Below are 25,483 nucleotides of genomic sequence, written 5' to 3'. Positions count from 1 at the left end.
GTGGCTGCACGCAGGAGAACCGTCACGGAAGAGGTCGTCACCACCAACACCATGATCAAGACTGAAACCAGAAACAGCCCACACCGAGATCGTGAAGTGGAGACTGGGAGGTCGTCCTGGTGACTGGAAAAACCGTGCAGACAACAGGAGACCAGAGACCGAGATTGTGCCCACCACCCTTACTAAACACCGAAAACCGTCGTGTCCCACACCGTTCAGGAAACCGAGACGGAGAAGGTATACGCCCAGACCGAAACTGTCGTCGGTGAAGCAGTGCACGAGACGGTGTGTCCGAAACCCTCAATCACGGCTAAGATTGGCGTTTGTGAGATCCTTGACTAATACCATATAAGGGGTCGAGGTTCTTCCCAGGTAACACGCGCCAGTCTTTGAATACTATACTTCTCCTTTTACATGAATTTAATTTATGGAGGGTTTTTTACACAGAAGGAATCGTGGATAATCGAAATTAGTTCTCATTTTAGTATGTTTCATTTTTACGCAGCGAGTTTAATTTACGCTTTTTAAAAAAGAATGGAGACGTATGTGGAAATCAAAATCAGTTCTCTATATTACAATTTTTTCCTGTTTAATAACGGAAGTTTACTGGGGAACATAAATATCCTCATGTTGCTAACAATGCTGGCTTCAAATTACACGAAATTTCATTTTGTGCGCAAATAGCAATACAATTGTCGCGTAAAACGAGAGTTGCCTGTATAATGTTGTCTTTGTTGATTTGCGTTGCAAAAGGAAACACAGTACAGGGAGTGGAAGTCTCAACCAGAAAGTGGCAATAAGATAAGGCAAGAAACAATTGATGGCTTGAGGTAAACATAAAGGAGTGTCAATGTGGTATTATTAATGTATTATCGCGAGGATGGTAAAAGGGCGTCGCAGTACATCGATTTTTCAAAATATTAGATGGGCGATAATGAACACTAAAAATATCATACTGAGATGGCAATATTTGGTGAATCAGGCCCATGATTTTGAATTACTGCTGGTTTACATGAACAGAGTATTTCATCAATTGGCTGAAAATATCAAACTTAAGTATGTAAATTAAAACTATATGCCATGAATTTGGGAAATTGATAAATTCAAATTGACAAGAGTTTATGCAATCAACCCACAATTCATGTAGGGAGTTTCTAATGGTATACTGTACTATATTTGTGTATTTATCATCCAATTGTAAAAGAAATAATACCAGTATTGAAATGAGAGTATTAAACTTCGTTGGGAAACGGAGGCTACTTGTATGGCGTAATATATCCTTTAGTTCATCATACACACTTTTCCCTATTTACTGTTATATAATTCTTCTTTATTTATTACTGTATATTTTTTTCATCACTCCTAAATAAAAGCCAAATAAAAATCACAAAAACATCTAGTATAGCACATTAACATCGACCTCTGCGCCTTATATTTGATGACATAAGTAGACCTATATTTTCTTCACTTTATTTAATTTCTTACCTTTGTTTCCACTTCACGTCTCTGTCCGGGAAAGGAGACCCTTAACTTCTAGCCATCTCTAGCTTTTCCTCTTGAATAACTTGTTCCTCTCTTCCTCCTCTGCTGCCTCGTATATACCTCCTTCTGCCTCAACCCCGTGAGTCAGCTCTGTCCTGCGTATCTTTTCTTTCCTGGATGTTTTACCCTTTGTTCTCTCTCTCTCTCTCTCTCATCTCTCTCTCTCTCTCTCTCTCTCTCTCTCTCTCTCTCGCTCTCTCTCTCTCTCTCTCTCTCTCTGGATACACCCGTGAACTATAGTCCTGTGTTTGCCAGTCCTGAACTTGTGCTTCGAGTCAGTATGCTACAAGGTGACACAAGATTAAATCCCCGTGAGCTCGTGGGATCTTTTTTTCCCTTGTGCTTTAGCTCTCATTTTTTGGATTGAATTCGTGCTCTGTAGGTTCATACAATTATATAGTTAATTACCTGATTGGTTGGTGATTTTTATTGCTGGAAAATTAGCAAAAGCGCAAGATACGCCAGTCATCCCATTTTCAAAGCAACATAAATAATAACAACAGTGGCTCCCATAGATGGAGTGAATTCAGTGAAAAGAAAATCAATCCAGGTTTCAACTAGGAATACTCTACCAGGACTCAGCCAGGCCATTTTCCCAACTTATTGTTCTAGAGTCAAATGTAGGCAACTACCTCTCCTCGCACGCGGCTGCCCTCATGTCAACCATCACACAGGAATCTGGCCGCTGCAAAGCCTCATAAAACAACAATAAAAAATAAACAAGATTTCTCAACTGGTCTTACCTACGCTTAGTAGCAGTGAGCAGTGTCAGGTAGCGGGGAACCTTGGCGACCGGCGTCCCAAGATTCTCCTGCCGCTGCGGCGTGTTTTGAAGAATGCCACGGACATCTCCCCTTCAGCAGGCTTGGTGGGCGGGGGCGTGTCTGGGGTCTGCATGTAGGCACACCCAGCTTTAATAGGGGGTGGGTAGTAAGTATCTATGGATGGAGGTCCCATGCCCATACGTATATATTGCCTTTGCCAAATTATTACTTCACACCGACTCCTTAATTTCTCTCACATTGGCTTACTTTTCTTTGACCCTCGAGATCCCCTTTGGGCACGTCCCTGCTGGTGGGGTGTGCCCACCTGCCACGCTACACCTACCCCCGGGGACTTCCTCTGTTGACTGGGAGGGAAGGGGGGAGAGAGGCTAGTAGGAAAGTGGTATTTGAGATAGTCCAGCCAGTACAAATATTCAGCAAAATTAAAATTACGTCGTTAGTTTACCACACTGTATGCATGGGCAGGAGCAGGATCGAGCATAGGCAGGAGGGAAGCCTTGACCTAGTAAACGCACCGTCCCGTGGCATCAAGGAAAAGCTGTCCAAGGTGTCCGCCGCCTACACGGTGCACGGACGCAAGTCGATCGGTACACTCTAGGTAAACAGTTATAACTCCTCCACAGATCCCATATACGTTCTACTCGATGATAATAGATAAAAATAGTCCTAATTCTTCTATACATGCTCCTGGTCTGCCAAGTGGCCTTCGGTGTGGTAGTCGAGCGTCACCACGTAGCAGACGAAACGCCGAGAGTGTGTGTGTGTGCGTGTGTGTGTGTGTGTGTGACAAGTGTTTGGCTGCCTCACCTGTTGTCCCGCCCCCACCCGTGTGCCCAGCCCTGACCCTGACCCCGAGGCACGTAAGCAGCTCACCGGCAAGGTTAACTAGGGGATGGACACGTGCATGACAGGTGTCCTTCATTGTTTCCAGGCGAGGTGTCTTGTTCTGAAATACCTGTCCACCACCGCCACCTGTCAGGCAATTAACCCCCTCCACCCCCTTCCACACACCTGCCCTGCTGCCTGCCATTGCGTAGTTCTTGTAGTTGTTATGAAATCACCACAGCCATCTTGTACAGTAGCAGCTTTTAGGTATGACGGGGTACTTTACGGTTTTTGACACAATTAACCCTCTCTGCATAATTATCCCCCTAAAACACTCCAGAAGAAGAAGACTCCCCAGCACACACCTTCCCTGCAGCCTGCCATTGCGTAGCTCATATATATGTTCTGAAATCATCACATTCATGTCGTACAGTAGCAGCATTTAAGTATGACAGGTACTGCTAAGGCTCTTGACATATAGGCACTGCAAAACCCCACCACACACCTTCCTTGCTGCTTGCCATAGTGTAGTTCATGTATTTGTTCTGAAGTCACCAGTCATCTTGTGCATTAGCAGCATTTAGGTATGACAGGGACTTCTAACACCCCTGACACAAGCACAGCAAAACCCCACCACACATCTTCCTCGCTGCTTGCCATGGCTTAGTTTATGTAATTGTTCTAGTATCACAACAGTCATCTCATTTGTTCTGAAAATTAATCACCACATTCATCTCGTACAGTAACAGCATTAAGGTATGATGGGTACTCTTGGCACTTTGGCACTGGCTGCAAAGCCTAGGGGATGCCCATCTAGATAGGCAGCAGTGGCACTCATGTAATAGAACAGTGATTCAGGTAATTGGATCTGGATCTGGATGATAAGGCACAGGGCACCTTTCAGGTGCATAATATTAGATTTATATCACATTAGATATAAACAAACCAAGACTATCAAAGGGATAGGAACCTCATCCCACCAGAATAGTAACCTAACTCGTATCTAGTATCAGCCTACCTCCATTATTATAGAGGAAATAATAAACGTCAATTTAAAGATAGACGGCACTAAGATGTGATGTGTTTTAAGGAATTTTGGCATATAACATCATGAAATTAGTTCCTGAATTGCATATATCAACTGACTGGCTGCTCACCTTAGAGGGGAGAGCAGCCCACAGTTGCCAGTGCACCAATCCAAGTATACGGTAACTATACTTCTTTATTTTATAGCAGAATAATTCAAACCATGACTGATCACTTGCTTTCCCAAGCCAAGGTAAAGAGTACAAAATAGAATGACTAATCACTGATATACTATTAAGAACAGCACTATGATGATTTTGTAAAGTATTTTTGAGATACTCTAATTGGTTACTCATGCTGCTTCAAGCAGATTTCCTTGTATGTCCTCATTTGTGGTAGAGCGCAATTCTCTGGTTAGGATAGAAACATCAGAAGTATCTGGTCTTTATTTAAATCTGCCTTGCAGAATCTTCCCTTCCAGCTTAACAGAGCAACATCCTGTGAACATTTTCCAACATGGTACTTAATGAGATCTGCCATCATAAGTCTTCCATGTGATAAGTATAAATTTAGTGTATATAATTTTGGCAGGGAGAATCCCTAAAATCCATTGATCTGTTTCATGCACTGATGATGCAGTAATACAAAGGCATGAAAGTCAGACAAACACTCATTATTCCAGATCTAATACCATCACCTTTACCATAGTTATACTCCGACACAAATAAGAAGCCCATTTGGGTAGGGCCCGAACCTTTTCACAGCGCTGCCACCCCACCCCCAATACATCATTTTCTCTCATATGTCAGCTACATACCATGTGAAATTGTATATCATATATTCTGTATACATTAAATAAGATTTGGCAGAACCAGGGAACTCCACAAGCAGGCCCTGCCCAACTGGACTTCATAGCTGAGTCTGACTATTGTAATCATGGAGGCTCACTGTTCTCACTTCTCCTCTGCCATTTTGATTAATTCTATGTTGTCCATTCTTTTCTCCAGAGTTTTTCACATTCCAGACTGAAGACACATATTCCAATAATGATTCGATGTTGAGACGGTATAGACATCCTAAGTTCCATAGTTTGGCACACAGTTACTATAAAAATGTGAGTGCCACAACTACTCCATGTTTTGTTTGTGGGGACCTGGAGGAATGCTGTTTTGTCAGAAGTGGTATACTAGAATGTAGCATCTCACAATTGATATATTTAAATTACTCACAATACATTATTAAGAAAAAAGCTAGTTATGATAATAATAATAATAATAATAATAATAATAATAATAATGGTAATAATAATAATGATAAAAATAATTAAAAAAAAAAAAATAATAATAATAATAATAATAATAATAATAATAATAATAATAATAATAATGTCACAACTGCTCCGAACATTAATATTTTTCAGGTGCAGCGGTGGCTGTCACTTAATATAATTAGAATAAAATTAGTCATTATCATCAGCAGGCACTTGTATTAAGGTGGCTGTAGTAATTCATTCTTTATTATTCCTGTGACATGTGAGTCACCATAAAGTTTAGTTAGTCAGTGTTGTTTGTCTGAGGGGCTTCATTACCATCCACAGGGCATGGCACTGGTTGGAGACTAAGGACAGGGAGCCTGGCTGGCTGCTCACCCCATGTCCTGCACCGAGATCTTTGGCTTTGTGCTGAGTGAGACGCTTTGTCACGTCAGCCGCCGCCCAGCCAAGCACAACCCTGCCATGTTCTCCCACCTCTCAGACGCACTCCAGGCAGCTGCTGATGTGGTGCGTTGGTGGCATCTATCATGAGATGGCTGCATAGTATTCATTGATGTTATAATGTCTGGCCTCCCTGTGTGATCATTTAAACACCCTTATACTTGTGGGGAAAGACAGAAATGAGTAAATTGTGAGTAAAAATTATCCAAATCATTTGTTTATATGAAAGAGGAACCAAGAATTTAGAAGGAATTTTAGAACTGGCACCAAATGACTAGCCACATCATGACCTAATGACTAGTCACATCAAAGTCCTCATTTTCTTGAACTTAAATCTTGAAACTGTTAAAGTAAATCTTATGTTATTTGAGAATATGATTCACAGCAAACTTTCTTTGAATTGGACTGCACAGTTCTTTTGTTACATTAAATTGGTGAATAACTAGATGCAATAAAGTTGGATGCATATCAGGACATCAAGAAGATGAGTAATGAATCCTAGATCAGCAGATGATCCCAGTCATCCATAGTTGAATCCTCTGTGTGGCAGGTGGCACCACCATGTCCCCGAGTGGAGGATCTCCGCTACCACTGGACACAGTTGTCCATTGTGTGTCAGCGGTGCCGGCATGCAGAGGGCCCGAAGCCAGCTATTGAGGAAACTCATGTCCCCCGACACTTGCATCAAATGCTGAAGGTACTATGACTTTATATGCACATGCACTATCAATAGATGCATCATGTCAGTCTTGTTATAGGAGAGATATAAGAATTATGTTCATCCCATAGGCCTTTCAAAGTGGTCTCCCCATGTTTAGTCAAGGTTATGCATGTCTACATAAATTGACAATAATTTACATATGAGGCAATGTCTCATTCATTTTCATTTGTTACAATACGCTAACCTGTACTTTTAGGCACTTGTGGCAGAGGAGCGAGAGGAAGGCTTTGGGGGTCCCCTCAGCCCCTGCATGGAATATCTGGTCCAGGAGAAGGTGCTGGCCATGTTAGCTTCCCATGCCCAGGCAGACTGTCCATTAGGGATACGACAACACGCCTACATCTTCCTGGTGGGCGTGCTCAACCACCTCCACCACTCCCACCTCCACCACACACCAATACACAAGCCTCTACAGGTAAGCCGTCGCACAGAAATACGACACTGTGCTATGTTGGTCGTGCTTCATCGGACACAGAGTGTGATCTGCTATTTTGTTAATATGTCCCCATGGATTTGATAAATGTCACTTGATGTACAAATTGATAAATAGTGACTGCTCTTGAGTTTCTTCATATACCAGTCAAAACTTACACCTCACCCAGGGATATCACACAAATTCAAATTGAACTTAAATATTTCCCCAGGCAATGGTTCAGGCCAGCTGTGAGATGAGAGCCTCACCATATGAAGCAGAAGAGATGGAGTTCTTAACCACACTTTGTGAAAAAATTCGTCAGGACAACAGCATTATCTTACTGTACATACAGGTAAGAAAGTGGCAAGAGTCGTCTTTATACTCCTCTCTGCCCTTCAATAAGTTTACTTCACATGCTCAAGCACTATATTTTCTCTATCACATTATAACCATCTACTCTTTTGTCAATTATTAGTTTTGGATGAAGTTTGTCTCATTTAATCCTTTCTAGCCATCAGCAATGACTAGTGGACAGTTAAGCAGCAATCCTCCTGAAGACAGTCTTCCCTCAACCCCAACACACGAGGGAGCAACAACCACCACCACCTCCTCCACCACCACCACCACCACCACTGTCCCTGCCTCTGCCAACAGCACCACTACCACTACCACAACCTCCATGGAGGCAGGAGTACACAAATCACAACCAAAGTTTCCACTCATTGATGCTCTTCTCAACCTGTGCCACAGTGCAGTGAGTTTAAATCATAACAAACTCTGGTACATATAAATTCAAAACCTTAAGATGTATTATCAGTACTCTATATTTTCAGGAAAACTGTTGAAAGAAAAAAGTAAAATGAGAAAACTTTAGTGGATGAATAAAGAAGAGAGACTAGTTACAGTTAAGAAAAGTCAGACATCTGTTATTTGTCAAGTTGTGGGAGAAGTTTATGAGCAGCAGATAGGAAGTGAAGAATCCTCCTAAAGTCTCAACTTAGTAGCTATGATGTGTCTTTTCCTTCCATATTATGTATGGATACACATTTACTCTATACTGTCTTCATATGGTTTCTGGGGTACATTGTATTATTTCATCAGCAGCTTGGATAGTAATTTAGAGATCAATAAAGCAGTGTAACACTTTGCATGGTGACATGAGTGTAGGACTGACGAAGGCGCAGTGCAGTAATGCTGTGTGCTGTTTACAGGACAGCAGCATTTCAGGGGCAGCCCATGAGTGTATGGTGAGTCTGGCCAGTGTACGGGAGGTGTGGAGCAGCACCACCATCGCCCGCCACACACTCCTGCCCCACTATCTTGCCACCAGACTCATCACCTCCTCAGATGCCATTCCTGAAGACACAGAACCTGCCCTCATAGAAGATGTATCTGTGCAAAACCCAACCAAGTGAGTGACCAAGTGGTTTTGTGGTTCCCTAAAGTTTTGACCCTTTTTTTCTACTTTTTTTTTTCATTTATTTGTTGTCTTTTTGCTGAAAGTACACCTACAACTTTTATTAAGATATGGTAAAGTTGAGGACATACTCTAAGCTGTGTGTGACCTCATTTCTCATATCTGTCTTATTGGTGGGTGGGAATCCATTACTTTGAAACAGAGGGCAAGTGTGACATCTGGATTACCACAGTTTACCTTCCTCAGTTTTTCCCAGGTACTGTAGCTTGCCTAAAAGGGATAATGAACAGCTAAGTGAGATGGGTTCCAATTGACTACCGTAATTAATGTTTATTTATATTTAAAGGAGGTCAAACAATTGCAGACTAAGGTATTTTTTCATCACAGGAATGAAGTTGGGGAGAACAGTGACAGTGAGGAGGAAGGAGAGGATATGAGCGACTTTCCTGGGAGGAAAGAACTCGTCATTTTCTTACGTTGGCTTGACTTCTGTGATAAGGTGAAGCCAATATTTTTGTCTTCATTCTGGACCAATACTAACCTTGCATTGATGCACACAATGTTTGTAATTTTTCAGTGTATTACTGTTGAATGGTTGAAGAATGACAGAATATAGTATAATTTTGTTTAGTGTTTTACATAAGACCTTTTTTGTGACGATAACAACCCAGGGACTTTCTGTTGCTGATTCAGAGATTTTTTAGACATGATTTTCCAGTATCCATATCTGATTTCTTGCACCCATGCATGATCTTGCAGCTACATTATTGATTCATCAAAGGGCTAAGACAGAAAATCTCGGTGTTTAAAATTAATTAACAAATGTGTAAGATAAGATGCAATAAGAGATAGTTTCCAACATATAAGAAATAGAGAAATGTAGAATAAAAAATATTCTCGAAGCTATCTATTTATATCTGTATCTCCGACGCCCAGCTCCCTCACGGGAACTTCCCTCCTAGCAGAAGTATCTCCATCTCTCCCTGTTCTGGCACTCCCTCTCAGCACACTCAATCCTGCTGCTTCCAACTCTCTCGCTCCAATACTTCCTCACCCTATCAATCCTCTTCATAAGTGGTCTTCCCCTGACACCCCCTCCCTCAATCCTTCCCTTATACACTCTCTTCACAAATTCATTCTCCCCCATTCTCATCACATGTCCAAACCATCTCAGCTAAACTAACTCTGTCAAAAATGAATTATTTTCTGGAAACAATAAGCATTCAGTTTGATATGTTAAAAGTGTGTTGGCATTTATTTTTTTAATTTTGTGCTGTTACCTCCTTTGATGAGGTGGTGGGTGTGAGTGACGGGTCCCTCGGGTCCAGCATCTGCACTGCCGTGCAGGAGGCATTCTTGGACGGGCCATTGAGGAGCAGCTTGACCAGCCTGGATGAAGACACTCGCTCCCTGTACCTGGCACTGATGGCAAAGATTGTCACCTCTGTGTCTTCTCCAATGTTGGTTAATGGTGGGTCTGAGTTTTTTTTTTTTTTTTTTTTTTTTTTTTTTTTTTTTAATGTCAATCTGTGTTGACTATTTCCTTGGATTTTAGTTGTATGAGTATTTGCATCATAGTTGTTCACTGAGATAAGTGTAAGTCTTTTCAGCAATCATTGGGTGGCTGACAGAAGATACAGAAGAGTTGGAAGGGACGGGAAGGAGCATCAGGCACCACCTCCTGGAGCAGTGCCGGGCACCGCCACACCACCTCCAAATACAGGCACTCAGACTGCTTCAGGTGAGTGTACCCACACCACCTGTTGTGTACAAAACAAGCTTGTGTTGTGCATACTCCTCTTTTTTTTATTTATTAAAGGTGAGGTGCAAGTCAGGAGTATTTTTATGTAAATTTACTTCCCTCTTTGGCACGAAGGACAAATCTCTTCACCAAGTATTACATCCAGGAAGGGAGAACAAGAACTAGACAGCCAAATGTGTGCTGTAATTTGTGTTTAATATCAAATTAGTGAAGTTATATGAATCATAATTGAAATATAGTGATCTATATCAATTTTTTAAATCAATCAATTTAAATAATTGATTTAAATAAAATTTATTTAACTTGGCCAACCTTGGCTGGTCTACTTCATAGTAAAATTGAGAATGTCATGATAATACACATACAAAGCACAACACTTGTACTTTGCTTTGAAGGTGATGCTGGAGAAGCCGGGTAGCTTGGCCGTCCAATCCTTGGTCTTGAATTATGTGAGCACCCGGGGCTACCATGACTCCTCCGCTGCTGAACACCAGCAGAGCTCATGGTCAGATGAGGAGGATGAGCGGTACAAGCACAGGGAAGGTGAGAGGGGCCCGTTGCCCTCTGATTGCTTGTCTTAACCATTCCATGCAGTGTTTAGTGTGTACAAGTACTTACCTCTTACGGAAGTATTTAGTAGGTACTTTTGCATTTGCACTTTTAAACAATTATTCTGCAATCATTTGTTTTTGCCTATAATTCATTACTTCAGGTGTTGTCAACAAATGAATGCAATATTTTACATAAAAATATACCAGTTCATTGTTTTGAAGCAAATCTTGGTCTAATGCTTCTGTAAGATTTCAAGCATATTTTGTGGTTGTTCCACTCCTATATTTGTAAATGCATTTTTATCTTTTGAAAAGAAAATCAGTAAATCATCTGGAAATGGATATGAGACTTCAAAATAATCAGAAATGAGAACTAATAACTGGAGACATAAGTTTTTGTCATTCAGCTTTGCAACTTGAGCAAACTCAAACTTGAAGCAATTTAAGTCCTCTAATCGCTGATCCGCTAATAGCGGACTAACAAAAACTTGGGAGGCAACTCTGAAAGACGTATTCCTTGCAGTATTTGTATTTGATTTATTTTGTAAGGTAATTTTATTGGAAATTATGTTTTTAACTACCAATAAAGGGTTAGCAGACTAAAAAATGGTTAGCGGACTGTTGCAGACTTCATAAGTGGACTAAAAAAGTTATTAGCGTTAGCATCAGTGGATTTGCAATAGTGTACTGGCGAAGGTGGAAAATTTGCAGATTAGCGATTAGCAGAATGCCCAACAAAGTTAGCGGAATTGCGAATTGCGGACTAACAAAAAATTATCAAGTGCCCACCTCTGCTTATATGTATACATCTGTGTTTGTTATGTAAAGAGATATTCATATAGATTCATATCCAACTCCCTCGTGTGAGCTCCAAGACATGCGAATAAGAATCGCAATGAAGCCGCACTTCCCATCACATGAAATTAACTTATACACCAACAAATCTGTATTTTTATGTAGAATATATAAGGCAAATAAAAAATATAAAAAAATGCAATCTGATGAGACCCTTCTCTTTACCAGCATTAAATACTGTACAGGTTCATTTGCCTCAGTGATGTGTATGCTTTAAATGCCCTCACACTGCTCTTTGGTCATCCAGCCTTTGTCTTGACTGAGCTAATTTTATTCTCTCAATACAGGCGAAAGATCTCCTGACTCCTTGCCCATCAGTAGGACACTTGCACCAGCTAACATTAATAAAATTGTCAAGAGGTTAGTATTTCTTTGGCATATTGAATCATTTTAGTGAAAAGTTATTGGAGCCTAGAATATGATGACCATTCAATGTTCTGTTGTCTGGCACAGGTTCTTGACACTGGTACCGGAGGAGCTGAGATCCACCACCAAGGATGACTTTGAAAGCTACATGGCGGATGCACAGAAGCAATACAGAGATGTGTGTCGGGTGGGTAGCATTGTCCAGGGTCCAGGCAGTGATGAGAGCACGTTGTGGATCACTCAGCTGCTGCAGTTCCCTTCTAAAGCATAATGCACTTTTTTTGTTGTTGTACTAGTTGCCTTCTGTTAACATGTTCTAGGTGCCATTTTGAAGAATAATTGATATAAATAATTAAAGGTCGAAGATTGAAAAGTCAACACTGAATCATATTCTTATGTGGACACAGGCAAACCAATATCATCATTATCATAAACATCATGTCATCCCATTTCCTATAGCCACCTTAGAGAGCTAGAATGGTCTTAATCACAAGTAGTGTAAAAATTGCCCAAAAGAACAAGTCATAAGAGATATTTGTCTTTATGCTCCACAATTCTTACAACTCTCTGCCACACTTTTTTTCAGTCATGTGCATCATTTGGGTGGCCGCGTGAAGCAGTCACCCCTGAGTGTCCTTCAGACTCTTCCTCAACAACATCCCGAGAGTCCCGCCCAGAGGCAGAAAACAATACTTACTGCGAAGGACCCTTCCTGGGCATGCTCATGGACTTCCTGGACCATCTGCCAGACCAGGTAGTTACACACTTACGTGGGAGTTCCTAATATTTTTGTATTAGACAAATCTTTCTTTGAGTACCTCTTTTCTATTGGGCTGCAGCAACTTCCTTTGTTTTTCATGAATAGATACATTCCCCATGGTTCCTGTGATCCTCTTGCTTTTGATATATATATATATTTTAACCACTCATACTTGATATACAAAATGAGGTTGGTATCTGATGACAACACAAAATGAGGTTGATTTGTGATGGTAACTTCATTCATGGAAGAAACTTAATACCCACCATGCCAAGGTTTAATGGTGAAGTAAATTTTCTTTTCAGGACTATGACATCAACCTGCAAATAACTTCCCTGGTGGCTACCTTGGCCCTGCTGCCTCACCCCCACCTTCACGAGTACCTGCTAAACCCGACACTCACCCTGGTCAGTGGGGTGCGGACACCCTTCTCTGTTCTGGCCTCTGTGGTGACCCGTATCCACCAGCCTATCGTGGAGCGAGAGGACTACGTGGACCACCTGAAGGTCACCAGGTACCAGCTCCTTGGCTCCATGGAAGAGTTTGACTTTGAGTAAGTATGAGCATGGTGGCTGTGTCCCATTCCAGCATTTCTTTCAAGACAATGCTTGGTCATGACTGCTGTAATGCATGCCAGCACACTATTCCTTTAGCATCTTATGACATGTTTTCAATATAGTTTCACCCACTGGGGATGAAGAATGCAATCAATTACACTTTTTCACCAACATGTTATAATTGATTGATAAGTACTGAAAACTTAGTGATGTATTTGCCTGCTTCATGCTGTCATAATGAATAGCTTAATAAATATAAAGGAATGGATCTATTGTCTTTTGGTGTGCATATTTCTTGACAGACTTGGTGGAACTATGAGAAAGGATTGAGACTGAAACTGATCAAATTTAAAGTAACTTTCATTACTTAATTAAAATTCTCATTAACATTGATCCCTAGAAGCTGGTAAATACTACTTTTGTGATCCCAGGAAGCCTTAGTTTTCTGCATATTGAAATAATGATGCTCTCTAATTTAAACAATGAATAGATTTTTTTAGTGCTGTTTTCTAACCTCTTCCTTATCTATCAATCCTTTCTCTTCTGTTTCTGTCTCCTATCTTCTCTTCCTCTGTCTCCTCATTATTTTTGCCATTGTACTCCTACAATAGCCCTCATAATACTGCAGAAGTATAAAAAAGTACAGGTAGGGTCAGATCAATCCCCTTTCCATGGTAGATGACACAAAAATCATTTTCACCCACTTCCTTTCAGAAGAGACATGGATGACCGCAAATTTGAGGCCTTAATTGTTATTGAAGAGTTCTCCAAAGAGTTGGCATCAATTGCATATGCAAAGTACAGTATAGAGTGCAGCAGATGGTGAGCCTTTCAGTCCAGCATACTAGTATGTGCTGAAATGTTAACTTATGTGCATTGTCAATAATCCATTTATGTTCATTCACCGAAGTCGTTCATTGACTACTGTATATACTCATGTAAAGGTCAACCCTCCCCAAGGCTGTGCTATGTTCAACTTAAGAATAAATTCAACACCCAATAAAGTGTTTATATATGACTGTAAGTTCTAAACTTGAGATTCAAACAAATGTAAAAAATTGACATTTACATGAGTATATGAAGCACATGATTTATATATTGTCATAATTTTGGTTTGATATTATATGTATTGTTGATTGTTAAGTTGTTATCCCATCAGCTTCTTTGGGTTCAGCCAGTAAACAATCCCCAAGCTGAGTGACTACAGACCATCCACCTTGCACCCTCCCTTCTCCAACATGACCTCCAGCTTCATGATGCACAGATGGGATGGGGTTGATGATACTCTAGTATGATTCACACACTTTGATTAAAGTAGAAGGAAGGAATTTATATATTACTTTAATATAGAGAGAATATAAGACAAAGTTGAAAGATTACACCACAGAACATCAATTAAAGGTAAATTGATTCAATGTAATCAATTTAATTAGTCATTCACAACTATAGACAACATATCAATTTAAAGAGTTGAATCTGGCACCAATTTAGTTTCCAGATAACTTCTGCGATCGCCAATATTATTCTAGTTTAGGACCACTGACATATACAGTTGTTACAGTCAAGATCTGAATTATTATGAACATCTAGTGGCATTACTTTATGTTCTTCCATTACTTCAGTATTGCACAAAGAAATAAAGGTTGTTCATGAATTAGTTTTGAGGTTGGAGGTGTAGGGCACACTTCTCACAGCTTAGGAAGACATCGCTCATCAAGGCACCTAAAGGTTTAGGCTTGGTGGCACTTGCAATGAACTAAGAGCTGGTTTTATTATGTCACCTTTTTTGTAAGGTTACATTTATTCAAATTACCTATTTCTAAATGCTTATGTATCATTATTCAGCAATATGATTCTGTGATTCTATGTTGTACTCGAGACATGGGAACTCATAATTTTTACAGTACAGATTTTAATTTAAAACTTTTTGAATGTACTTCTTTGTCTCTTTTTCCCTTCCTATTTTGTTTTGGGGGCATTCAAAATTTTATTCTGTAAGTCTTTCAAGTAAAGAAAAAAAAAGTTCTGCTGACCTTTTCAAATGAATGTATGTTAAACAATCTCTGCCATAGTCTGTCAAGTTTCTTTAAGGTCACATTCCTGTGTCCACATTAAATAGTGGGAGATGCAGTCCATCCAGTGTCTGAGGGCTGGGGACATGCTGGCACACTGGTTCTCAAACTGTTGGCTGATGTAGCATTCGGTGCTGGTCAAGCACTCCTAACCCAACTATGAATTTAAAATGAGCAAAACGGAAGTAAATGGTACATTAACTTTACTCTATCATATGTAGTTCAAGAGAGACCAGCTGAGAAACTCTGAGCTAAAATTTAACTTCTGTTGTGCCTCTGTCCAGTAAACTACATCAAACAGGTGTTCTGAGTCACACATCATGTACACACACTGTCGTGCACCCCTTGGGGTATGCATATCCCAGTTTGAGAACCATGTGCTAGTGTCTCAAATTCACATCTGAATTCAAAGTCTCACACTCATTTTTGAGTTTTTAAAAAGAATGCAACCCACCTGATTAGTTTAGTGACTTAAGACATACCAAGATAAAAGGTAGTGTGTGACATGGTGCATACAGATGTGAGCCTCTCAGTATTCAGTGTCCAAGAGGCATTTGGATTCTCACCCACATGCCTCTACTTTAGTCTGCAGATTATATATTATTAAAGCTCCATCTTTATCAGATAGCAATGGAATCATGAACAACAAAACATCCAATGCATGTAACAATAAGTGAAACAAAGATTTCATGAAACTCAATCTAAATTACCTCACCATTATATTACAAATACCATTGCTGTGTTCCATTTCTGTACATTGTAGAAATAATAATCAAAATAATAACATGAAGTGTATACATGCCCTGTATGCATAACAAAGCTGTGCCATGTGATAGGTTTACTGTTTTGAATTAGAGAGTCATGCAGTATTCATGTAAATAGCTCAGAGAATGTATAAGTAGTCCATGTGTTTAACAGTTATTTGATGGGATACCTTTGAAGGTGCAGATGTTGCTTGTTACAATTTTAAAGTTTGGTTTGACTGATTCTAATTTAAATTATTGGTGAAGGTTTCAGTGTAATGGTTAAGTGAGTGTTAAAGTTGTGTTTTTGGATTTTTTTTTTCTCATATATGGTTTTAGTGGTGTGATTGGTGTAAAAGACAACACCACTTTTGATGCACGTCCTTCATATCAATATATGGACACACAGATTGATCTGACACAATTGACAATGGGTTGTGGGGGTGTGGGGCTTCAAGGCTCGTGTCCCAGAAGTTCTCATTTGCAAATGTTAAAACTTATAGTTTTGTATATCTTAAGTTGCTGCTACAGCTTCATAAAGTACCTTTCCATCCAATGGCTCACACTTTTATTTATTTATCCCCATTTCCTTACTCCTCCCATCCTCCTTACGGGAGCAGTGAATAGCAGGCTTTTTTTCTCTATTTTTGTCTCCCCTTAGAGCTGCCTCCTACGCTGTAAAATAAAATATACATTACTGACCTTTTTAACCAATAACCTACAGTGTGGCAAATTTCACTGACACTGTGTTACCAGGGATGAGATAAAAATATGTTAGTCAATAATCACCACTGAGTATCAGCTGCCAGATAGTGATTAATGGCCAAAAGGTATGAAATTCATTACATGAGTACTTCCAGTAGGAGTAACTTCGTCAATTATTCACTCTTGATTAACAATATATAGATAAATGAGTGTTACTGATAAGTGGCATTGTGACTCAATTTACATTAGTTTTGCACCAATAGCAGAGAATTAATGTTGAGTTAATATGCTTCTTTTTGCTTATCTTTAAAGTAAGAGTAATGAATAAATGCTCAGAATAGTGCATAATGAAGTGTATTTGGTTGTTGGCTACAATAAACAGATTCACATATCTGGCACACTGCTGGTGGTACCTTCATCGGGCAGCAATTACCGTATTTTGCAGCATATAACGCGCACCATTTTCAATTGAAAAATTCCAGAAAGTTACCTCTGCACATTATACGCCGAAGGTACAATTTTTTTTTTCGGTCTGCCTTTTTCTGCCGTAATTTTGAAGTTTGGGTCAGCGTGACTCCTAGGCTGCTACACAACTTCTCCGTGCCATTCTCATTGTTTCCATTACTGTAACAATGGCAGGAGAGTTTTTCGTATTTTCCGTGTCTGAATCCACGCCCGAGTGTTCACAGCCAGTGACCTCGACTCCTCTTGCTCCCAAAAGAGCTCTCAGTGTGAGCGCAATTGGGAAAGAGCTGAAAGTAACTTTTTCAAGCTTTGAAAGCAGTGTTAGTGGTGAAGACAGTGACATCAACAGCATTGAATTCCAATCCCTCGTCTTATCAGGAAGGCTGAGCACCGTTATTGTGCAACCTCAGTTTGGTGGCCATCCTGTAGATCAACCTCATTACGGTGATGGTGGAAGTGATACTCAGGCCCCTGAGGATGCATCCCACCACCCTTCAGGGTTATCAAGTTGAGAACATGAGGGTAATGAAGGGGGTTTGTAGCGGGGTCGAGTGTGTGGAGGGGGAGGGCGGCTGCCAATCAGAATCTATGTAGCACTGAGAACACAAGCTTGCTCTGACCTAAAAGTTACTGCACTTCATCACATCACCACAGAAACAACACATGAAGTAGAGACTTCAGGTTTGAGGCAGACTGAAGAGGAAGGATGGATTAAGCGAATGCTTATAAATTTAAAGCAACTGGCTTAGGTAGAGCCGTGAAATTGATAATGGAAAGTGACCAATTTTTGAGAGCGTCAGAACGTTGCCATACGGGAAAAAACGATTTCACGGTACACCCCCGTCCTTTACGGGTTATCAAGAATTTCAGGAAATTGTACATCATCAGTCTTGCTTAACCGTACATATTTCTGAGCATTTTAACCACTGAATATTTTTTTTCAGAAATTGTTGTCTTAAAGTTTAGGGTGCGCGTTATACGCCGCAAAATACGGTACATACATTTTAAGGAAGATTGGGAAACAGTAAAACATAGCAGTACTTTTTATCATGTCCATAATAGTATCACTGGTTAAACCTACACTAGTGGGTAAAATAATACATATCACAGTGAGGAGGACATTTCCTTTGTACATGATATGCTTACATACATAATAAAAAGAAATGGAGTGATTATTGCCGGAGCTGTTTTAAAAACACTTCATATAAGTAATTTAAGTAAGACTATGATTTCTTTGGACTGTTTCTAGAAAATAGTAAAAATATTTACTTCCTGGCGAGTGCCACACCCAGGCCCACCAGTGCCCCCAGACCAAGGATGGCCCCGCCTGCTATGGCTGCTCCCTTAATGGCATCTGTAAATAAAATACACAAAAGAAGTATTACACATTAATGACAATGATTAATGATGTAACTGGAATTACATCAAGGGAACTCAGTAAAGGAGGAAGCAATAAACATGTAGAGCAGAACCATGTTAAAGGAGGGAGGTTGTGGGGGAGAACGTCTCCTAAAATATTACTTGGTTCCAACTGTTCCCAGAGCTCCAAAGCTCATTCGGAGAGACTAGTGGTTAGGGATCACAAGTTCAGTGTGGTCAGACCATGGTGAATTATATATGAATCAGAATTACATACACTCACATACATTTGTATATATGTTTACTTGGCAGCTACACATATTATGGAGAAAAAATGTCCAAATTGACACATGTAAGAAATTACACCAAAAAATTAGCTACCTTTTTCCATTCTCTTCTTAATATTTTGTTCAAGCTGAAGCACTTGTCTGTTGCTTGGTTCGACTCGCAGCAAACCCTGAGCATACTTCAGAGCAGCTTCATATTCCTGTAATAAAGATAAGGATAAACCAGGCTGCATTTTCAACATTTATACTGTCCATCATCCTAATGCAAGAGTTAACCAGTATCTTTACTCCTTCATCTCTTTCACTGGTACAGTCTGGAACTGCCCTCCTTCATCTGTATTTCCTCCTTCCAATAACTTAAACCAGGCCTACTCAACTGGCGGCCCACGGTCCGAATCCAGACCTTCTGAGTATTGTAAGTGGACCCCAGGCTGCAGGAGTAGAAAAAAAATATAATTAAATAACATGGTCTTGGCAGTGGAGTTGCAAGTGTATTTCCTGGACTGACCGTTGGCCCCGCAGTCAGTCAAGGAAATACACCTGCAAGAATCCATCACCAGGACCTTCAAGTTATTTAATTCCTGGAGCCTGGGGTCCAGCTACAATACTGTTCTGGACCTCTGCATACATTTGAACTTGCCTAACTGGACCTTTGCTCATAATTGCTGAGTAGTCCTGACAAACTTTTCAAGATGGGGGTATCAAGACCAAAATTAATCTTTTTATATCTTGTTCTGTCCTAAAGAACACTATAGTCTGTTAAACTTGTTAGATTTCCTGCAGGCATTGAAAACACAGAGATATACAGCAACATGTCACTCGCCCCAACCATCATGACGCGCGACACTCATTTTTTTAACATCATCATACAGGGTGTCTCAAGCGCCATGATGGTTGGGGCGAGTGAAATGTTGCTATAAATAACTCTGTGTTTTCAATATGTAGAGCTTTAACTGCATTCTGATCACACTATCGTGTTCATGAGAAATTTTCCTACGTAATGTAATAATATATTTCTGCAGTCAATGAACAACTGTTGAAAACAGTGAGTATAAGTAAAACATGTTATAAACATTTTTTTAACATCTTCACGGTTCAAGTCATCGTAATACTATTTTCTTATTTGTTTTGTCGAGTTTTTAAAATACATCTTGATTCTACAGTCACTGCTGAGTCTGATGGTGTCAACCAAAACTGGCTAGCTCATATATGAGTTGAGCTATGGCATATAATAAAGAAACATGTCTCACTCGTGCATGCAAGATGTGGTCCGACATGAGTGTTAGCGGGAGAGCGGAGCAGCCAATCAGCTGCCAGCTTACTAACCTGCTTAAGCGCCAGGAATCTAGCTTAAGCGAACAGACTATAACAAACACACACACAAAAATACAAATATTCTGTTCAGAGGTCAGACTTATCTTTTGAAGAATAAAGGTTACTTGGGAGAAAAGTCTGACTCTAAATAAATTAATGCTCTCCTTTTTCACTATCTTCAGCTGTAACATTACATTACTCATCATTACACTAAGTGCTTAGGGAACATCAATATCCTGATCTAATTACCTTAAGTCTGGCATTTCCTATTGCTAAATAGTAGATGAAGTCCCGGTTCCCACTCTCGTCAGGGCGTTTGTAGAGCTCCTCGAGAAGCACAATTCCTCGCTGAATATCTGCTGGGTATCTGGAAGTACAAACGGAGGTCTGGATGTTCCTTAAGTCTTTGGCTCATCTACCATGAATGCAAAATAATAAGACAATATCAATTCTTATCTTTTGGGGCCCTAAGGAAGATTGTTTGGGGGAAGAATTTTGTGACTATGAACATTAAGTTTATATACTCACTTGCTGCGGACTAGGAAACAGGCGTACTCAAACTGTGTTTTACTGGAGACTTTTCCTTGACACATTTCTTCATTGTATTTACGTTCAAAGATCTGAAAATACAACACTACTTCATAATACTGAATTACACACAATTAACAATGATTGCATCAACAATTCAGAGAAAAAAAGTAAATATTGAAGGCAAGCAATTCATAATCTCAGTCTCAAAATCTGAGTAGAAACATACCTAGAAAAGGGTAGGAAGCTGTTTTTTGCTTCCATGGATGATAGTCATATAACATGCTTAACTGGAAGGACGTATGCAATGTCCTGAGAATATATAGCGTAGTACAGTTTTTGGTGCCAGGGCTATTTGCAGACAGTACAGTCTTGTTGGCAAAGGATAAAAGAATGATGCAGAGGATTGAAGACGGATCTGACATGGTATACATACGAAGAGGAAGTTGGAAGTAAATACAGGCAAGAGTAAAGTCATGGTATTTGAAAGAGTATGAATGTAACAGCAAAAGTAATGGGTCATGGAGTGGTTGAGCGAACATAAAAATTTGATTCATGTTGAAGTGTCTGATGTTAGTGCACTCCATACTGTGTATAATCCATTTCATTCCATCTGTCCACTCGCGAACATAATTGTGGCACCTGCGCATTGTTAGTTTGTGATTGAGTGACAATCAACTTTATATTTTCAGTGATATATTTGAATGTTTGTGTATACTAAAAACCCTTAAGTCTTTTTATATGAACTGCCAACATGCTGATTTGCATCGATAATAATCTACCATACAAGCACACGAAAGATCAATTTGTATATCAAATAATATAGTCTGATCACACTCGAATGATTCATAGCCTTTCAGCTACCCATATTTCATCTCACTCAGGTACATAAAGTGACATCCAAGTCTGTAAGTCTCTATACATAAGGAATTTTGATGTGTTGCATGTAAACAGCATGGGTAGCCTAATATTAATAAATAGCCTAGCACCACATTCAACAGTTATTATTTACTATTTCATGTTATTTCGATTATTAATCATTATTCACATGCCTTAAATTATTAAGATATCCTTTATATGCACTTGCAGAGCCAGATGTCTTTTAATATACCTGAAATGAGCTATCAATCAATGAATTTGAAAAACCATAGATCGTTCGAGCATGATGTGGCTATGGTATTTGATACAAGCTTGTCTTTTTGTGTGCTTGTATGTTAGCTTATCAATGCAAATGACTGAGTCGTATTAGCAGAATACATATATGACAACAGAAGAGCAATTGATTAAGTAGGAGAAGAGATATCAGCGTGCTAATGAAACCAATCTTAACCAAACTTCTTACTCTATTATAAAAAATAAAGAATAAAATAAATCAGCCTTTGTCTATCCCTAATCCATGATCCCTAGTTCCCTACCATTCTAAGTTATATGCGGCATTTTACTCTCCATTCCTCCTTTTTCTTCAGTATTAAGCTTATATAATGTACAGCAGAAGGCTCGAAGCGGGAAAATAATAACATACTGTAGTGGGAAACTCTAAGTGGGGAAATAATAATGGACAGCAGAGGGCAAATAATGACATACACAGAGAAGCTTGAGGTGGAAAAATAATGATGTATAGCAGAGGGAAAATAATACCATACAGCAGAGGGAAAACAATACCATACAGCAGAGGGAAAACAATACCGTACAGCAGAGAGAAAACAATACCATACAGCAGAGGGAAAACAATACCTTACAGCAGAGGGAAAACAATACCTTACAGCAGAGGGAAAACAATACCGTACAGCAGAGGGAAAACAATACCATACAGCAGAGGGAAAACAATACCGTACAGCAGAGGGAAAACAATACCGTACAGCAGAGGGAAAACAATACCATACAGCAGAGGGAAAACAATACCGTACAGCAGAGGGAAAACAATACCGTACAGCAGAGGGAAAACAATACCGTACAGCAGAGGGAAAACAATACCATACAGCAGAGGGAAAACAATACCATACAGCAGAGGGAAAACAATACCATACAGCAGAGGGAAAACAATACCATACAGCAGAGGGAAAACAATACCGTACAGCAGAGGGAAAACAATACCGTACAGCAGAGGGAAAATAATACCGTACAGCAGAGGGAAAACAATACCATACAGCAGAGGAAAAAAATACCATACAGCAGAGGGAAAACAATACCATACAGCAGAGGGAAAACAATACCATACAGCAGAGGAAAACAATACCATACAGCAGAGGGAAAACAATCCCCTACAGCAGAGGTAAAACAAGACCGTACAGCAGAGGTAAAACAATACCCTACAGCAGAGGGAAAACAATACCGTACAGCAGAGGGAAAACAATACCATACAGCAGAGGGAAAACAATACCGTACAGCAGAGGGAAAACAATACCATACAGCAGAGGGAAAACAATACCGTACAGCAGAGGGAAAACAATACCCTACAGCAGTGGACAGACAATACCGTACAGCAGATGGATAACAATACCATACAGCAGAGGGAAAACAATACCGTACAGCAGAGGGAAAACAATACCGTACAGCAGAGGGAAAACAATACCGTACAGCAGAGGGAAACAAATACCATACAGCAGAGGGAAAGAAATACCATACAGCAGAGGGAAAACAATACCGTACAGCAGAGGGAAAACAATACCGTACAGCAGAGGGAAAACAATACCGTACAGCAGAGGGAAAACAATACCATACAGCAGAGGAAAACAATACCGTACAGCAGAGGGAAAACAATACCATACAGCAGAGGGAAAACAATACCACAGCAGAAGGAAAACAATACCGACAGCAGAGGGAAAACAATACAGCAGAGGGAAAACAATACCATACAGCAGAGGGAAAACAATACCGTACAGCAGAGGGAAAACAATACCGTACAGCAGAGGGAAAACAATACCGTACAGCAGAGGGAAAACAATACCATACAGCAGAGGGAAAACAATACCCTACAGCAGAGGGAAAACAATACCAGACAGCAGAGGGAACACAATACCGTACAGCAGAGGGAAAACAATACCCTACAGCATAGGGAAAACAATACCCTACATCAGAAGGAAAACAATACCGTACAGCAGAGGGAAAACAATACCGTACAGCAGAGGGAAAACAATACCATACAGCAGAGGGAAAGAAATACCATACAGCAGAGGGAAAGAAATACCATACAGCAGAGGGAAAGAAATACCATACAGCAGAGGGAAAACAATACCATACAGCAGAGGGAAAGAAATACCATACAGCAGAGGGAAAACAATACCGTACAGCAGAGGGAAAACAATACCGTACAGCAGAGGGAAAACAATACCGTACAGCAGAGGGAAAGAAATACCATACAGCAGAGGGAAAGAAATACCATACAGCAGAGGGAAAGAAATACCGTACAGTAGAGGGAAAACAATACCATACAGCAGAGGGAAAACAATACCATACAGCAGAGGGAAAACAATACCATACAGCAGAGGGAAAACAATACCATACAGCAGAGGGAAAACAATACCGTACAGCAGAGGGAAAACAATACCATACAGCAGAGGGAAAACAATACCGTACAGCAGAGGGAAAACAATACCATACAGCAGAGGGAAAACAATACCATACAGCAGAGGGAAAACAATACCATACAGCAGAGGGAAAACAATACCATACAGCAGAGGGAAAACAATACCGTACAGCAGAGGGAAAACAATACCATACAGCAGAGGGAAAACAATACCGTACAGCAGAGGGAAAGAAATACCATACAGCAGAGGGAAAGAAATACCGTACAGCAGAGGGAAAACAATACCATACAGCAGAGGGAAAACAATACCATACAGCAGAGGGAAAACAATACCGTACAGCAGAGGGAAAACGATACCATACAGCAGAGGGAAAACAATACCATACAGCAGAGGGAAAACAATACCGTACAGCAGAGGGAAAACAATACCATACAGCAGAGGGAAAACAATACCATACAGCAGAGGGAAAGAAATACCATACAGCAGAGGGAAAACAATACCATACAGCAGAGGGAAAACAATACCATACAGCAGAAGGCAACCATTCAAGGTGAGCAAATTGCATCATCAGGTCAGACATCGATGAATCACCCCACAGAAGGCGAGTTCGCAGTTACAACAACGCTCGAAAAAAGGAATAAGGGCCTAATTCCAGGGACTCCGCGGTTAATATATGTGCCAGGTAACAATGAGGAATATATATGCCAAAGAAGATGTAACGAGGAAATACCTGTAAGTCCTCGGGAGCGCAAGTTTCGCTGAGCAGATCTGCCACCTCCATGTTGTTTAGGTCGCTTAGACGCCGATGACGGACTGATGAAACCAAGGAGACTATACGTATATTACTTATTTGAAGCTCGACTTTCTCCTTTGTTGTATATACCTGTAACAGTAAACTATCAATCAATCAGTCAATAATTCATTTGTATAATTAGGGAAGGTAGCCTATAAAGAAGGGATTCCCAATTAACATATTATAGCATAACCCTCATTGTTCATGCATATTTTAGCACCCATACTTTGGAAACTTGGTAATAAATTTATATGTGGTAGTTTGTTATATTAGACAGAGCTAGCTGGCATTACCCTACAGAAAAGACCCCAGGTTGATGGTATATATTGTAAAGTAGTTAATAAGCTGGTATATAGGGGTACGTGTATATACTATCAATCAATCAATCACTGGT

The 25,483-nt window shown here is 40.1% G+C and overlaps 2 protein-coding genes across 7 annotated transcripts; one reads left to right on the top strand and one right to left on the bottom strand.

Annotated features, from left to right (window-relative positions):
* Positions 1–2,782: 2,782 nt before the first annotated feature.
* Positions 2,783–16,668, top strand: LOC126989422 (FHF complex subunit HOOK interacting protein 2A-like). Of its 5 annotated transcripts, XM_050848017.1 has the most exons (17): positions 2,879–2,925; positions 5,186–5,292; positions 5,776–5,958; positions 6,443–6,589; positions 6,810–7,028; positions 7,258–7,380; positions 7,540–7,782; positions 8,240–8,439; positions 8,833–8,944; positions 9,739–9,916; positions 10,056–10,186; positions 10,603–10,750; positions 11,901–11,973; positions 12,067–12,166; positions 12,566–12,733; positions 13,045–13,292; positions 14,011–16,668. In XM_050848017.1, exons 3-17 carry the CDS (start codon positions 5,830–5,832, stop codon positions 14,120–14,122), a joined length of 2,331 nt encoding a protein of 776 aa, XP_050703974.1. In that variant the 5' UTR covers positions 2,879–2,925; positions 5,186–5,292; positions 5,776–5,829; the 3' UTR covers positions 14,123–16,668. The 5 variants fall into 5 exon arrangements, with proteins under 5 accessions (XP_050703976.1, XP_050703974.1, XP_050703975.1 ...); XM_050848019.1 differs by lacking the exon at positions 5,186–5,292 and having other exon boundaries at positions 2,783–2,925; XM_050848018.1 differs by lacking the exons at positions 2,879–2,925; positions 5,186–5,292 and adding an exon at positions 3,062–3,183.
* On the bottom strand, positions 16,054–25,174 carry LOC126989423 (mitochondrial fission 1 protein-like). 2 transcript variants are annotated; one of them, XM_050848022.1, is made up of 6 exons: positions 25,027–25,174; positions 20,770–20,861; positions 20,491–20,608; positions 19,022–19,127; positions 18,551–18,635; positions 16,054–16,786 (listed from the first exon to the last, which is right to left on the bottom strand). In XM_050848022.1, exons 1-6 carry the CDS (start codon positions 25,075–25,077, stop codon positions 16,753–16,755), a joined length of 486 nt encoding a protein of 161 aa, XP_050703979.1. In that variant the 5' UTR covers positions 25,078–25,174; the 3' UTR covers positions 16,054–16,752. The 2 variants fall into 2 exon arrangements, with proteins under 2 accessions (XP_050703979.1, XP_050703980.1); XM_050848023.1 differs by lacking the exon at positions 16,054–16,786 and having other exon boundaries at positions 17,155–18,635.
* Positions 25,175–25,483: the final 309 nt, after the last annotated feature.

Source organism: Eriocheir sinensis, unplaced genomic scaffold (assembly GCF_024679095.1).
Source record: "Eriocheir sinensis breed Jianghai 21 unplaced genomic scaffold, ASM2467909v1 Scaffold1166, whole genome shotgun sequence".
Taxonomy (NCBI): domain Eukaryota; kingdom Metazoa; phylum Arthropoda; class Malacostraca; order Decapoda; family Varunidae; genus Eriocheir; species Eriocheir sinensis.
This window is presented reverse-complemented; position numbering and strand designations above follow the sequence as displayed.